This window comes from Pogoniulus pusillus, chromosome 6, assembly GCF_015220805.1.
Source record: "Pogoniulus pusillus isolate bPogPus1 chromosome 6, bPogPus1.pri, whole genome shotgun sequence".
NCBI lineage: Eukaryota > Metazoa > Chordata > Aves > Piciformes > Lybiidae > Pogoniulus > Pogoniulus pusillus.
This window is the reverse complement of record NC_087269.1, coordinates 14011019-14022727: the sequence shown is the minus strand read 5'-3', so window position 1 is coordinate 14022727 and position 11709 is coordinate 14011019. Positions and strand designations below refer to the sequence as shown.

General features: G+C 47.2%; 1 protein-coding gene across 2 annotated transcripts in view; it reads left to right on the top strand.

Annotated features, from left to right (window-relative positions):
• The first annotated feature begins 3388 nt into the window (after positions 1-3388).
• Positions 3389-11709, top strand: part of SUFU (SUFU negative regulator of hedgehog signaling) — a 103285-nt gene continuing 94964 nt past the window's right edge. The window contains exons 1-2 of one of the 2 annotated variants that reach the window (XM_064144491.1): positions 3389-3717; positions 11053-11187. In XM_064144491.1, the coding sequence (XP_064000561.1) occupies positions 3530-3717; positions 11053-11187 (323 nt within the window). In that variant the 5' untranslated portion in view covers positions 3389-3529. The remainder of the gene's footprint in view (positions 3718-11052; positions 11188-11709) is intronic. The other variant, XM_064144492.1, reaches the window with a different exon arrangement.

Genomic DNA, 11709 nt, shown 5'->3' with positions numbered 1-11709 from the left:
CCGGGCGATGTATTCCTCCGGCGGCAGAGCATGCCGGGAAGTGTAGTCGGGGTCCCGCGCTGCGCCCCCTGGGAGGGCCAGCGGGGAATGAGGGATGCTGGGAGGCGGAGTGCGGAACGAGGAAGGCGCCGTTTGCAGTGTAGCCTTGTGAGCGGCGGTCACAGAATCAACCAGGTTGGAAGAGACCTCCAAGATCATCCAGTCCAACCGATCCCTCAGCCCTATCCAATCAACTAGACCATGGCACTAAGTGCCTCATCCAGGCTTTTCTTGAACACTTCCAGGCAGAGCGACTGCACCACCTCCCTTAGCAGCCCATTCCAATGGCAAATCACTCTCTCTGTGAAGAACTTCCTACTAACATCCAGCCTAGACCTCCCCTGGCACAGCTTGAGACTGTGCCCCCTTGTTCTGCTGGTTGCCTGGGAGAAGATACCGACCCTCATCTGGCTACTACCCCCCTTCAGGTAGTTGTAGACAGCAATGAGTCTCCTCCAGGCTAAACAACCTCGGCTCCTCACAGGGCTGTGTTCCAGGCCCCTCACCAGTATCGTCACCCTTCTCTGGACACGTTCCCATATCTCAATATCCCTCTTGAACTCAGGGGCCCAGAACTGGACACAGTATGTGGCTGTGCACCACCAACAAGCACAGGATCCATACAGGCCGGGAGATGAAGGGATTGAGAGCAGCCCTGCAAAGAAGTGCTTAGGGGTACTGGTGCACAAAAAGCTGGACGTGAGCCGGCATTATGCACTTGCACACCAAAAGGCCAATCGCACCAAAACAAATGTGGCCAGCAGAAAGAGAGAGGCGATTCTCCCCCTCTGCTCTCTGAGATCCCACGTGGAGTACTGCATCCTGTTCTGGAGTCTTCAGCACACAAAAGACGCGAACCTGCTGAAGCAGATTCAGAGCAGAACCACAAAAATGATCTGGAGGCTGGAACGCCTCTCCTGTGAAGAAAGGTTGAGTGAATTTGGGTTGTTCAGCCTGGAGAAAAGAAGGCTCCAGAGAGATTTATAGTGGTCTTTCAGTACCTGAAGGCAGACTGTAAGATTCATGAGGACAATCGTTTTAGCAAGACATGTTGCAACAGGACAAGGGCTAATGGTTTTAAACTAAAAGCAGGTAGATTTTAAATAAAAGAAAGAAATGTTTACAATGAGGGTGGTGGGAGATGCTTGATCCCTGAAAATTCTCAGGATCAGGTTGGATGAGGCCTGAGCAACCTGATCAGTTGAAGATGTCCCTGCTGACTGCAGAGTGGTTGGACTAGATGATCTTTAAAGGTCCTCTCCAATGCAAAGCATTCTATTATTTCAATTGGCTGCTTTCGAGCTTAATAGATATTTCCTTTCCCCCCTCCACCCCCCTTTTTTTTTTTTTGCAGGAAGAGAGAAAAAATGGTGGCATAACTTTCAGTTGAGGGAACCTACCACTAATGAATACATTTTACTGCCCTTTTATTTCACAGGGTCATGTCCAGAAACTGATGGTCACAACACATCTGTTCTGAGTATTATCCAGCTTCTCTATTTTTTGAGGCATGGCAACCAGAAAACCAGTGTCAGTGCAAAGAATGCACAATATAGGCATCCTACTGTTAAATAACATGTTCCCTGTTGTTTTTCATTTGTTACATCTTCTAAAGGTACTTTGAATAATTGATGACTAACAAAGATACTAAAATCATAGAATCATTGAATCATAGAATCAACAGGGTTGGAAGAGACCTCCAAGATCATCCAGTCCAACATTTACTCGAAACTCCAAGCAACACTGGGTCTTGAAATTAATTAGGATGAACTTCATTACTGCTAAGTTTACATGACAGCTGGTTCACAACTCAGCTGTCTTGTCCTGCATTTTTTTCTGCAGATACCAAGACTTTTCTTCTGTGGTTTGTCTTTAGCCCAAGCAGACAGTCTCATCTCAGATATTTATCTGTAGTGATTTTCCCTATTCACCTAGTTGAAAAGAGAGATTTTTATATGACAGGAAGATAAGGTTTAAATTATCTTAAAACAAGTATTGTATTGCCTCAGTAAATGCCAGGAGAGACTCATTACCTGTGTATTAGGCCAACACAGTGTTTCATACATGACTCTGTTATAGTTACCATTGACTCCATTGACTGTAATTGACTTGATTGGATGTCACAAAAAGTAGTATCACAGTAAGGGGACAAGTGAAATACTGTTTGTTATGGGAAGCAGCGATTGATGACAATACCAACTGCCACGTGTGTTCCTCTCTTCAAACCCCGACAATCAACCACTCACCTCCTTTATCAGTGGACAGTAATTTGTCTGCTAACTGATTTCTTGATTATAGGTGATCTTCTAAGAGCTATGTTGTGCATACTGATTTTAAAACAAACTCTCAGCTACTTAAGTGAGAAATGCAACCATTGGGAGCACTCGTCCTATCCTCTCACCACTCTACAGCTCATTTTTTCTCTATGCTGATTAAAAAACCCCAAAACGGTAGGACACTGTTCTGGCAAAGATGTGTAGGACTACTGAACACACACATCCATACAAGGCCTTGCACGACCACAGATGTAATTGCAGCTCAGAAATAAGCCAGATCTTCAGCGTGCTTAGTAGATATGTTAAGATGTCAGCCCTTGGACTTCACTTATTTGCATTGCTTCACAGATGCCTGAGGTACCTACAGATACATAAAGCTGCAAATTGAGAATAAAGGCACACTGAGAATTGGATAAGGTATAAAGATAGCAGTAACTAAAGTCGTCAGTGCAGCAGAAAAGGAAATAAAGCCAGTAGCCAGCCATATACTGAAGCGCAACCACGGTCCTGCAGAAACCTAGAGTTACTAACGGTACGGGGATGGTGCTGAGCCTTAAGCCCTGAAGTTTCAGAGCAGCAGCTTCCTAGCCTCTGCCATGTACAACCTCATTTCTGCAGGCAAGACAGACACAGACTCGAACACTGCGGCGGCTAGGGGTGCTGCGGCCAAAGAGCTGCCCCCAAACAGGACCTGCCCTGCAAAACTCCCGCCCGGGAACGGCAGGGCGAGGGAAGGTGCTTCACCGGCCCCTGCCCATCGCGGCCTCTCAAACCCTCCTTACCACGGGGCGACTCCTTCTTTTCCTCCGAGTCAAGCCTGCGGGGGCCGGTACCCTCCGGCTTACCCAGAACCCCACCCCAGAGCGTTTGGACCCCCGGCAGCTCCCCAGCGTGCCCCAGTCTGCTCCGCTCGCCCCGCCCCACGCCATACTCAGGCGCCGCCACTAGAGGGGGCACTCGCGGCGCGGCGTGGCGCGGAGGCGGGACGTGGCCCTGCCGCCCCCCGCGCGGCGCTCCGCCATTGGTGGAGGCTCCGTGTCATTCACCGCCGCCCGGGCAGCGGGGCCTGCCCCCTCCTCCCGCAGCTCCGCGCCGCGCAGCGCCGCTTGGGCCGGGCCGGTCCAGGCGCGTCGGGCTGGGAGCAGGGCTGAGCGGGTTGCGCTGAGCCGGGCCGGGACCAGCCGCCTCCGCCGCGCCGTCCCCGCCGCCGGGACATGGAAGGCGTACGGCCTGGCGGGGGTCCTCCCGCGGGCGGGCCGGGTTCAAGCTCGGGGTCCGGGTCCGGGTCCAGCTCCTTCCCATCACTCTTCCCGCCGGGGCTTCACGGTATCTACGGCGAGTGCCGTCGCCTCTACCCCGACCAGCCCAACCCGCTTCAGGTCACCGCCATCCTCAAGTACTGGTGAGGCGGCCGTGGCTGAGGCCTGGAGGGAGCCGAGGGCCTTGTGTGGGGCTGGGGAGTGAAGCAGTGGGGCCAGAGGCCTTGTATGAGGTTGTGGAAAGTAGTGGGGCCTGGTGCCTTGTGTGGGGTTGAAGAGGGTTTGGAGGCAGTAGTGGAGCGAGGGATGAGTAGCGGGGTTGGGGGAGGCTCAGGGGCAGCAGTAGGGCTGGGGGCACCACATGGGGTGGAGGAGGGGGAGGTGACGGTATTGGGGAGAGTGGTTGCAAGGGAAGAGAGACGAGGGCTTACGTGTTTATTTTGGGGAGATGTGTAAGACGTTTGAAGATGTGCAGTGGGTCTGGGGAGGAGGCATTGAGAATGCAAGTGGATGCCTGGGAGGTGTATTTTGGAGTGGGTTCTTGGGGAGGACGCACTGGGAACAGGAAGAATGGTGTGGAGAGTGATGTACTGAAGACAAGAGCATGTACTTGGGTTTCTTCCCTGAGAGTTTTCTGATGAGGGCTTTGGCTGGAGTGGGTCATGGTAAAAGAGAGCGTGTGTTACTCAGTAGAGAAATTCCTACAGAGGGGAGAGGGATGGAGTTTCCCCTTCTGGACAGGAGATAAACTCTGGCTTCTGTAGCTTGGAGGTCAAGTGTGGCCAGCACTGATCAGAATGAATCTTTGTTCCAGCCTTCAATCCAAATGCGTGTCATGCATGTACCCATAAAACCTATGGGGCAGAGCCAGCTTCTCTTGCCTTTGCATAGCCAAGTGTTATCACAGACTGTGAATCTGCTGCTTACTGTCTCTGCTGACATAGTGCCTGACACCAGTAACGGCAGTTGTTTATGTGTGAGGGTGGCATGGAGGAAGTACTTGGATGTTTAGCTATTGAGATAACTGTCTAGTGTATAGCCCTGTGCAAAGAGGATTTCTTTTTGCTATTACTTTGCTGCTCAGCTGCCTCTTTTAGGCCTAAGAAATGTGATCAGGTCACCCCAGTGTTTGCTGGGACCTGACATTAACCAATCTACTCCAGAACTCAGAAAGTTTAGTTAACACTCAGCTTCTTTGTTTATGGTTCATTTTAACCTGCACATCTCTATCTGATTGAATCCTGAGGAACTGCAGAATAATAGTTTCCCTGTGGTCTCTGACGACCAAGCTATTGCTGTCATCTTCTGAAGAAGATGCTAGCAAGAAATGGTCTGTTAATTCTTATTGCTTAAATTTTGTGGGTTTTGTTTAACTGAAACTGGTACAGTGGGCCAAGATAAGATGTTTCAAGTCTGACACCTCAAAATACAAATAATTTCTTAGTTATCAGTGTAGGTCACTTCTGCAGTGGTGGTCTGATCAGTCTTTTTTTAAGCCTATATCTAATCTTAGATATTCAAGATGGACGAGTTTCCAGTCACTTTGATTTGAGAGTCAGCATTATTTCTCCATCAACAGCTCAAAACAGTACTGACTAGAGTGGTTTAAGGTTGGTGTGGAGTGGAAGGAAATATAAGTCTGTAATGAAGAATGGCAGAGAAAAAGTGTTTGGGAAGAAACCTTGCTACTTGTTTGCTTAAAGGGCTCATTAAGGCTTCACTTCTTTTTGAGCTCAAACACTAGGAAAAACTGCTATTGGTAGTGGTGGCCAGTTGCAAGTAAAAAGTAGTGTGAAGACTTGTTTATCCTAGCATTTTCCACTTAGCAGTTCTGACTCTCAGCTCAGCTGGCATCGATAGCTGAGAGCTTTGGTCGTAGCAGCTTCTTAGTGCTGTCCAGTGCAGGAAATTTTTGTGCAAGGAGGAACCTTTTTTTCTCCCCGTACTAGGTGAAACTTGGAGCTTGGTTTGTGATGTAGTAGAATGACTTCTGTTGCTACTCACCTTGTTAGCTGGCAGCCTAGGCAGAGAACAGACTATTAGTTGATTTGGATTAGAAGAGGGAATTGCTGAACGAAATTGCCTTAGTAGAAACATTGTAACACTAATCAGCTTTTAATATATGTATCAGTTTCTCTAACAGCAGGGTTTTTTGTTCAGGCAGCTGAAGCTGTGCACTTCAGCTTGCGCGGCAGAGCAGGTCCTTCCTTCCTTTGTAAGTGTGGAGAATCCACAGAGCTGTGAGCTTGCTGGTAAATGAAAAGGCTCAGCTGTCTGCATTATTTCAAGGAACTTTTTTTAAAAGAAATGCTGTTTGCATATCTTGTGACAGATTTTGTTATTGCAATTGGAACTTCTTGGACAAGTTCCTGTCTGTATTTAGGAGTTTCTCCCTGTTGATATCCAGTATCCGCTTTTACTTTTAAAACATAGTTAAATGTGTCTAAGTGAAACATTTTCATGTATAGAATTGCTGTTGAGAAAACTATCACAAAGGAAAGTGCAGAAGTGGTTTTGAAATAAGCAGAATACAGGCTAAACTGTTGGTTTTTTTCATCACCTGTCTTGAATGCAGGCGCTGTACTTAAAAGCCAGTGTGCAACAGCTTGAGCATCATGAACTACTTCTGAAGGTTTGTTAAAGGTAGCTGTGAAAAGTAGTCCTGTTGTCAGCTGCTGGGAAGTGACTACCAACAATCCATTAATGACTTTACAGGGTCAATCGATTAGGAATTTTCAAATATTTTCCTCTTGTGGAGCTGTGTCCTCTCTGCCCACTTTGAGTTTCTCCTACCACAGAAACTTCAGAGCATTGTAAGCATCAGTCAAAAGAAGACTCTTGGTGCAGATGCAAATACTGGGTTTCCCCTGAGGCTGCCCTTCTCAGTTCCTGAATGAACTCCATGAATAGAGAATGTAACAAATTTGTACTGTACCTCTGGCTTTGAAGTTGTGCTCTTCCTAATAAAATCCTCCAACGCTTCCAGCTCTTTGTGTGAACGCCTGTACTGATATGTAGATTGTGATACGAGGTCATACCCTGCAACAGGCGGTTGTGGGTGGGAGGATCTACTGGTGCAGGCATTGACAGCACCCAACTAGCTATCGTAGCGGCAAAACCTGTCGCCCGAACTGGATAAGTATCTATGCTGAGTAGCCTTTGCTGAGCATTATTGCCATAGGTATGTTGTTAGTTGTGCTCCAGGCAGCTGGTTCAAAGATAATGCTAGATGCTCCTGCAGTTGCAGTGGTTTCAGGATAAGTGTATGGCTTGGATGTGTGTTTTTCAAGTTTTAATTAGTGCTACAAGTTTTTGTCTGATTCCCTTCCAAGCCTGCCGAATTTCTCAGGGAGTAAAGATGACTCTGGGTTGTCATGCAGCCTGCAAATTGGTGGGTAATTTAACTCTGGACAGGACGCGGCTCAGCTGCCCTGAGCTGGCTGGTGCTGCACCGCTGTATTCTCCTGGGTAGTGTGATGCTGTGGGTTCTGGAGGGGCTTGGACTTTGGAGAGAAGTGTGAGGTTGCAGGCATGAGTGAAGGAGAGGTATTTGGCTCACCTGATGCAATCTAGGCAGGACTTGTTCACTGTGTGCATGAGACCTGGCAAATGGGTTTGAGTAGCCTTGGGGAGGAGTGTGCTCATGGCTCAGTCCCTATCCTGGAAAAGAGCACTATTAAGTGTTTGTCTTGTCTGTTGTCAGTGGCAAAGTGCCTGTGCCAGCAGTGTTCCAGTGTGAATTGTTTGACATCTAATGTGTTACTAAACCAAATTTGGAAGCAGGTTTGTGTGTGAGAGAGATGTTAACAGGAGATTTCCCCTTGTAAATCTTACACATCTGCACTGGCCACTTGCTAATCTCTCACTGGTTTGCTGGTCAGTGTAATGACCTCCCTTGCTTTGGAGCCTTCCCAGTCAGGTAACAATTGTGTGTGGCTAATGCTGTTCACCACTCGTCAGTGGAGTGACTGTCCTGGTTGAAATTGCCAGGCTCATTGCATCATGGATCTGAGAACTGCTGATATGGAAAGCCTGAGTGCTGGCTGAGGCATTGGTGCTATGCTCTGGATGTAACCATCTGAATGGTTATCTATGGCAGAGATGTCAGCTGGTGCCACTGAGAGGGAACAGATCAAGATGAGATATGTCAGAGGGCAGCTCTACTTTTTTTTTTTCCTGAACGTTTCAAGCTGTTGTGAGACTTTGAGAACAAATTTTCACAAACTGCCACTGAGCATAAAACTGCTCCATCCCAGGGTCCAACATGCATTCCCTATACTTGCTCTCTACTTTTCCTTTTATGCCTTAAAGATAGTACTTACTATATGAGAATGCTGCATAATTCTGACTTAGCCCTTGACAATCCGCTTCTGTGCAAATACTGCAGGGCGGATGCTCATCCCCTCTGTCTTGCTCTGCTATCCTGGGCTGCATCCTTGATTGACCCACTACGAAGCTGGAGCTGGCCTGGAGCCACTGTGGTAGCTTTATGTGCCTTAAGAGAAGGGAAGCTGTCCTAGGGAAAATCATTCCTGTTAAATAACCCTGCGGGTTTTTTTTTCCTGCAGCAGTAGGAAGGAGGCAGCACAGCATGCTTGTGGAGAGAGCCCGCAGGCTGTTCTAATACAACAAGCTGATAAATTACTAAGTACAGACTCAAGGTTGGGCAGCAGGAGGGTTTCTGATAGTATTGCTGTCACTAGCAATCTGCACAGAGTATGTAGGGGCCTTCTGGAAACAACAGGATGACATTTAACAAGGCCAAGTGCAGGATTCTGCACTTTGGCCACAACAACCCCAAGCAGCACTACAGGCTGGGGACAGAGTGGCTGGAAAGCAGCCAGAAGGAAAGGGATCTGGGGATACTGATACATAGTAGGCTGAAGATGAGCCAGCAGTGTGCCCAGGTGGCCAAGAGAGCCAATGGCATCCTGGCCTGCATCAGGAACAGTGTGTCCAGTAGGATGAGGGAGGTTATTCTTCCCCTGTACTCAACACTGGTCAGGCCACACCTTGAGTACTGTGTCCAGTTCTGGGCCACTCAATTCAAGAGAGATGTTGAGGTGCTGGAATGTGTCCAGAGAAGGGTAACAAGGTTGATGAAAGGCCTGGAACACAAATCCCATGCGGTGAGGCTGAGGGAGTTGGGGTTGTTTAGCCTGGAGAAGAGGAGGCTCAGGGGTGACCTCATTGCTGTCTACAACTACCAGAAGGGACATTGTAGCTAGGTGGGGGGTGGCCTCTTCTCTCAGGCAACCAGCAACAGAACAAGGGGACACAGTCTCAAGTTGTGCCGGGGGAAGTATAGGCTGAATGTTAGGAGGAAGTTCTTGCCAGAGGGAGTGACTGGCATTGGAATGGTCTGCCCTGGGAGGTGGTGGAGGCACTGTCCCTGGAGGTCTTCAAGAAAGGACTGGATGAGGCACTTAGTGCCATGGTCTAGTTGACTGGATAGGGCTGGGTGCTATGTAGGACTGGATGATCTTGGAGGTGTCTTCCAACCTGGTTGATTCTATGATTCTATGAAACTTGTTCTCATGGCTCTTTTTGGCAGCACCTTCCCTGCAGATGATAAACTTGGGGAGTCCCCTATACATTACCTCTTCTCAGAGCTCGGCCTGGAAAGCACCTTCTTACAAGTGCATTGCTTGTCAGCTGGGCCTGGTGTTGGTTGGCCTCTTGCCAGAATGATGAGCTACCTGGTTGGATCTATCTCTCCAGCATGGCAACTGCTTCTCCAGAAAATCTCTTGTGGAGAGGCCCAGGTGCTGCAACTCTGTGGTGAGCTTAGTGCCAAATTATGAAGTGACTACAGCACCTCTGTCCTTTGATGCCAGCTACCTCAGCTCTGAAAAAAAATTGTACTCTCAAAAGTCTCTGCTAAATGAGCCTCAAGAAGTGCTTGTACCCTGTGAATGTGATCTAAGCATGATTGCGCAAACTCAGGGATAAACCTCTCTGCTCTGATTGCCTGTTTACTCAAGCCACTGTTTGCACCTCCTGACTTTAGTCCTAGCAGCCTGGTTGCACTCATACCTGAGAGTTGAAATGCTTGTCAGTTACTCTTTGGTGCTGCTAGATGGGACTCTGACAAGTGTGCTGGTCATTAGTGGGATAATTGCAGTTAAACTTTGCTGTTTGATCGTCCTAGAGCTTCTGTGGAGAGTCAAGCTAAGATCTCCACAGTGAAGCAGAGACTCTTCTGGGAGGCATGGAGTAGTGGGTAGCGGAGAACTCTACAAGATGCTAGACACTTCTGGCCCAGCCTGACATTGATATTAGACAGTGGTACTTTAATCAGGGAACAAAACTGAGGCACTCAAATGCTATTTGTGCGGTGGTTTTAGTATGCTTAATGATGTGACACAGACTCTCAGGCCTAGTGTGGGAAGCACAAACATGCCCCACAACCTGCAGATGATAGGGTCTCATAGTCAGAACAGAGGAGGGGAATTGGTGTGTAGTAAGTGAATTGAATGTAGAGGATCATCTTAGTTTGGATTTTCTTATTTGGAGCAGGTGAGAGTATTTTCCTTGAAGAAAAAGTGAATCTGAGGCAGGAAACAGTTAAACAGTTGCTCACACTATGCCCTGAATGCTTGTGGTGGGTGGCTTGATGGCTTGTCCCTTCTTGCTTGTTTCTACCTGTCTGTTTTATGATTGACAGGGCTAACAGTGAACAAAACAACCTAGTACATTCCTTCTTTTGGTGGGGAGCTGACCTGCCTCTGCACGGGCAGACGTGATGGCAAATGGCAGGCGGAGTGTTCTGGCTCTCCAACCTGGTCTCCTTATGCCTTGGAAGGGTGGCTCTGGGTCTTGGTTATTGCTGTTTAATGTAGTTTAATGGCTGTGCTACACTGACTTTTTTTAAGGAACATATTCTAATGTTGAAGCAGAGGATGCAGTGATGCATTTTACTTCTTCTTGGTTAGTGCATCTGGTGTATTTTACAAGTTCTGGTACTAAATTTTCTGAATCAGTGTTGTTTCCACTATTTTAACTGCCATGTCTGAATTCAGAAGTTGAAATACTTTCCTCAAAACTTGACCTTTTCAAGTTCCCTTTTGAGAAATAGTATCGGTGGTGTTTTCTAGTTGAAGTGTGTGCCTCTGGACTGAATTAGGAATTTGCAGTGCAGATACAGCTATTGCTCTTTCACCAATACCATTTTCCATTTTTCTTTGTGTTTTGTGGAAGCTTTAATATAATTCCAGAGGGTTTTATGCTTTAATGTTAAAAACATTGGTGGTATGTTGCATGCATGCACTTTGTCTTCCTGTGTTTGAAGCTTTCTGGACTTAACCCAACCTTTATCTTTATTTTTTTTGAGATGACTCTAATATGCTAATTACATTTTTCTTGTTAGCTATGTTTTAAAGCAGGTATTTGTACAGCCACTTGTAGAACCTGAGGAGGTTTCCCATTTGTCTTGGATAAACTAACTTACCTGGGAATCTTTCTGTTTTTTGATGCAGGCTGGGAGGACCTGACCCTCTGGACTATGTTAGCATGTACAGAAACTTGGGAAACCCAGTGCAGAATGTTCCTGAGCACTGGCACTACGTCAGCTTTGGGTTAAGTGACTTGTATGGAGACAACAGAGTGCATGAGTAAGTGTCACTTAAGTTCTGTAGTCCTGTTGCTGTGTGTGTTGTATTTTGTGTTGTGTTTTGGAGGAGTGTAGGTCAAACCCTATCCTGCTGTTCTTACTATTTGAACATCTGGTTTTCTGCTGAGAATACCCTTGCCTTGCTCTTACAAGGGGTGACACATGCCTTGTTGTGGATGTAGAAGAATTACTACACTCCTCTGTGCAGGCTTGGAATGCAGTGTATTTCCTTGACAGTGTTAAGTCAAGTGATTTTATTTCTTTATTGTTACTATTTTTTTAAAAGTCTTCTAACTGACTGGGAAATTAATTATTTTTTTAACTGAATGTAATTTTGTTTTGTTTGTGTTTTTCTTTCTTGCTAGTCTGTTATGGTCATAGGCTTAAATCCTGACCCCACCCTCTGTGTGCTAAATGCCTTCCTCTGGAAAACTGCTGTAAGGGCATTTTCCTATTGCTGGCACAGCAGAGTTACTGTTAGCAGACTGCCACCCCAGTGGCTGCTATGTAGTGCCAATTTGTG